Source organism: Pinus tabuliformis, chromosome 7 (genome assembly GCF_031772625.1).
Source record: "Pinus tabuliformis cultivar Carrire ecotype Pingquan chromosome 7, CPIR1, whole genome shotgun sequence".
NCBI lineage: Eukaryota > Viridiplantae > Streptophyta > Pinopsida > Pinales > Pinaceae > Pinus > Pinus tabuliformis.
The window spans coordinates 1447711177-1447716104 of NC_142293.1; the positions used below are offsets into that span (position 1 = coordinate 1447711177).

At 45.1% G+C, this 4928-nt stretch overlaps 1 protein-coding gene across 1 annotated transcript; it reads left to right on the forward strand.

The window, feature by feature from the left end:
* The first annotated feature begins 1872 nt into the window (after positions 1-1872).
* Positions 1873-3144, forward strand: LOC149253147 (uncharacterized). Its single transcript, XM_089454390.1, has 2 exons — positions 1873-2168; positions 2481-3144. Exons 1-2 carry the CDS (start codon positions 1873-1875, stop codon positions 3142-3144), a joined length of 960 nt encoding a protein of 319 aa, XP_089310516.1.
* Positions 3145-4928: the final 1784 nt, after the last annotated feature.

The following is a 4928-nucleotide window of genomic DNA, read 5'->3' on the forward strand; positions in this document are numbered from 1 at the left end:
CTTCGGTGGGCTCCGCTGACCTCCTGTGGGAAGTGTTTCCTATTCCGGTCCTACTCCTGCACAGCAATTTGATTGGGTGTCGCGGCACATTGGGTTGGCACGACGCGTTGAGTTGGCCCCCCTGTGTTCGTTTTGGTTGTGCGCGGCGCTTGGCCCCTGTGCGGCGCACTGGCCTCTCTGCGCGATGCTTTGAGCCTCTGCTTCTGGTCTTGGATTGGTTGGGGCTCTTTATTCCTCACTGCTCGTTCTCTTCTGCGATGGCTTGAGGGGATCGGTCTTGATCGCTGGGATCTGTGGTCGCTGCAATAATGGAGCCGCCCCCTCCGCCTCCCCCCCTGATGTTGAAGCTTTTCTCAAACTCATGGAATCCCTACTGAAGAAAAAAGTTTCGGAGGCTGCAAAGTTCGTGAAACGATTGGATGACATCCCTGAGATTTCGCTCCCCCCTGAGGGTCCGATCTAGGTCGCCCTTTCTCTGGTTGAGAGAGCTTTGGTTGAACAATTCACTCACATCTGGCCCTCCCCCAAAACCACAGAGAGCTGGGTTGCTAGAAACTGGGCTCCGCTGATTAAAAATGGTGTCACCTCGTATTTTCTAGGGAAGGGATTCTTTATGTTTGAATTCTCTGACAAGGATGATAAGGATCTGATATTCCGGAACGGTCCCTATTTCATGGGTCCTCAGGGGCTGTATCTCAACAAGTGGACGCCCGATTTTGACCCAGCAGTTGACGTTCCCACAGTCGTTCCTGTGTGGGTTAGGCTGCCCAATCTGCCAGTGCATTGTTGGAATTGGGAGTCCCTAAAGCATATCGGTAACACCTTGGGAAAATTCATCGACCGAGCAAACAACAAAGACCAATACGACTGTGCTAGAATCTGCGTTGAAGTTGACCTGGAGGTTGGTTTGCCCGAGGCAGTAAAGATCAGGGTTGGAAGTTGGACTCATGTTCAAAAGCTGGATTATGAGCAGCTTCCGTTCAAGTGCAGGAAATGCCATGTCTATGGCCATTTTGCTCGAAGCTGTCCAAAGAATAGTGAAGTGGAGAAAGGCAAGGATGAAGGTTGGACTCAGGTTAAAAGATCCAAAAATGCCCATAAAGCCATTCGAACTGGTAATACAAATGGCAATGGCCCTCAGGCAGCCCCTAGAAACCAAACCCCTATCATGGAAGAGCAAGGAAACAAATTTGCTCAGTTAAGCTCAGCAATAGAAGGCACCCAAGAACCAGAGATGCAGAAGGAAGGATCGACCCACAAGGAGTCCCCCTCGGGATCAAAGCATGTGGAAAGTAATGAAGACAGATCAAAATAGATCCTCATTGAAGAGACAGAGGAAGTGCAAGGTTCAGAGGAATCAGAAGAAGAAGGTGAAATAGGGGCTTCGAAAACCTAGGCCAGAAGATCATTGAGAGGCCGAAAATCTGCTCGGGAAAATAGAGAGCAAGAGACTTACAAAGACAAACTTCAGGGAAGTCAACCAACCCTCGAGAAACTCTTGGAAAATACTCTGAAGAAGAACAGAAATTAGTCCCAGAGCTCTAGGGGAGCTCACCATCCAAAAAGCAAATGATGAAGATCGTCTCCTAGAATTGTAGGGGTATGGGGAGCAGAATAAAAGAAGAATCCATAAGAAGTTTGATGAGATTAGAATCTCCCGATCCACTCCTTATCCAGGAGACTAAAATGGAGGACTTTTCCTTCCTCCAGATCGGTAAGAAATTATGGAAGAAAAGCGAAAGACAAGCAGTCTCAGCTCGAGGTGCTTCAAGTGGACTGGGCACTATTTGGAATGCTAACAAATTCATAAAGATCAAAGAAGTCAAAAACACCCATTAGTTGTTCTCAAAGATAAAGCACGTAGAAACAGATATGACTCTCTCCCTCTTTAACGTGTATGCTCCTCTCAGCGCAAGAGAGAAAACGCACTGCTGGGACTCCATTAGAAGTCTGGCAGATTCTGAAGATTTGGCTAATATAATAATAGCAGGGGATCTAAATCTCACCTTATCATTGTCTGAAAAATGTGGAGGAAGCACTGTTAGGGACCCGGCACAGGAATGGGTTGAGGATTTGCTTCAAGACTGGGACATGATAGATATTAAGCCTACGTCCGGGAAGTACACTTGGACAAACAAAAGAATCGGCCCGGGACATATCGCTGCAAGGTTAGACAGATTCCTTGTTCAAAGTTCTTTTCTTCTTCTTGGTCTAGAGTCTAGAATGCATATTCTCCCTTGTAGTGTTTCCGATCATTGCCCCATTAAACTTGACCTGCTGGCACATTTGGACCAAGGTCCCATTCCATTTAAATTCAGCTCTCATTGGGTCAAGGAATAGTCTTTCTTGACTTTGATAAAAGAAAGCTGGAAGCTCCCAGTCAAAGGCTCTACCTTCTTTGTTTGGGAAGAGAAACTTAGGAGAGTTAAAGCTTCTCTAAAAACTTGGGTAAAAACCTTACCAAATCCTACTGTGGAAAGGAAAATGATTCAGGAACGACTTGAGATGCATCATCTGGTTTCGAAAAATGTTGAGATAACAAAAAAAATACTTGACAAGGAGGCTAATCTTCAGCACATGCTCCTTAAGTCTAGCTTGGCAGAGGAAGAGTATTGGAGACTGAAATCCCGCAGTCTCTGGCTCAAGGTAGGAGATAGAAACTCTTCCTTCTTCCATAAGCAATCTCAGGCCGGAAAATGCCTCAACTCCATCTCAGAAATTAAAGTAGAGACCACCACGCATAGAGAAATCCGAAGCATAAAGAACGTTGCCTTCACTCATTTCGAAAACCTCTATAGTGAAGAAGAGGCCTTGGGACATTTTTCTATCCTTGTGAATAAGGTGCCCTCCTTGATTACCGCGAGAAAGAATCAATTCTTGGAAGCTAAGATCTCTAACAATGAAATAAAAAACACCCTCTTCGCTATGGAACCAGACAAGGCCTCGGGACCTGACGGTTTTACTACCAGATTCCCGCAAAACTGTTGGCAGATTATGGAGAAAGACTTATGCAGAATGATTCATAAATCTCAAGAGTGTCAGAAAATTGGGGGAAGCACTAATTCGGCCTCCCCGGCCTCATTCCCAAGGAGAAAGGCACCAACACCTTCAGCAGGTTTCGTCCTATCGCCCTTTGTAATATAGGCTATAAGCTGATTACGAAATTTATTGCCAACAAATTAAAAATCATTCTCCCAGACATCATTCCTGCTAACCAGGGAAGTTTTATTCAAGGAAGACAGATTGTGGATAACTTTATCCTAGTCCAAGAGGCGATTCACTCTAGTTTGGTTCGCAAAGAGAAAGGAATGGTTGTCAAGTTAGATCTTGAAAACACCTTTAACAGAGTGAGACATAGTTTTCTGATGGATGTCCTGTGCAAATTTGTGTTTGGATCCAAATTTATCAACTGGATTAAGGCTTGTATCAGCGAGCCATGGATAGCCCCTCTGGTGAATGGGAGGGCCACTGATTTCTTCAAAGCTTATCGTGGATTGAGGCAAGGGTGTCCTCTATCCCCTCTGCTCTTTGTCCTTCAAGCTTCTGTCCTCAGCTTCCTTTTGAACACAAAGCAACAGGATCAAGAATTAATGGGCCTAAACATTGCGAGAGGAGTTCATAATATAAATCATGTGTTATTCACGGATGATTCCCTCTTGTTGGGTGTTGCCTCTGTGTCCTCAGCTAAAATATTTAAAGATGTGGTTGATGACTATTGTGAAGACTCAGGAAGCAGCCTCAATAAAGGTAAATTCCATATCTACTGCTGGAATACCCCTGCCATCACGCTGCAAGCCATCTCCTGTTGCTTTGGTTTCGCGGCCTCCTCGTCATGGTCTTCCTTCAAGTATTTGGGTCTCCCTATTTTCCAAAAACGTGTTGTCAGCAGAGACTGGTTGCCCCTGCTAGAAAAGTTTGAATCTAAGATTCACTCCTGGGGATTTAACTGGCTTAATCTGGCAGGCAAGTCAGTGCTTATAAAAGCAGTCCTAAACAGCCTCCCCATCTATCAGTTTGCTGTGATGCTGGCTCCAGTTGGAATTATGAAGAAAATGGAGGATCATATAAGAAAATTCTTTTGGAAAGGCGGGAAAGCAAACGAAAATAAAATCCCTTTAATAAGCTGGGCTAAAATCTCCATGCCCAGATTGGAAGGCGGATTGAATTTTAAGAATATTTGCACGCAGAACATTGCGTTGGGAGCAAAGCTGATTTGGAGGATAATTGCCCCAAATCCGGGGTGGGCCCAGCTCGCCTTGTGGAAAAAATTCTTTTGTGGGAAAATAAAAAGGTGTTTGGACCATCCCATAGCAAACTTTGGCTCGCTAATTCAAAAGCTCTATGCAAAATCTTCCTTCTTAATTAGCCAATATGCACATTGGATCCTTGGTAATGGCAAGCAAATTAGAATATGGGAGGATCGTATAATGGGCTGCGATCCTCTGGCTGATGATCGTTCCCTGACTTTGTTGAAAGACTGGATGTACAGAGCAGGTTACATTACTCTGTGGGATATTTCTAATTGGGAGAATGGAGACTGGCATAGCTGGATTAACATTGAGGTGCCCCAGATTCTGTCCAACGAGTTTGCAATCTTCTTAGACTTCTTAAATGGCAAGGCTCCTTTGAACAGCAGGAAATTGGATACCCGTGGCTGGGGTCCGACCCCTGGGTGTTATTCAGTCTCTCAGGGTTACAGGCAGATCTTATCACATCCCCACGTTCCTCCAGATCCGAAACCATGGAAAGGGATTTGGTCCCAGTCTTCGCTTCCTAAAATCGACTACTTCTGCTGGCTCCTATGTCATCAGAGAATCTTGACTGATGATAGATTACAGAAAAGAGGCTATCTAGGCCCCTCTCGTTGCTCGTTGTGTGGAGAAAACACAGAAACTGCTGCACACCTGATGCTCAAATGTAAATTCGTG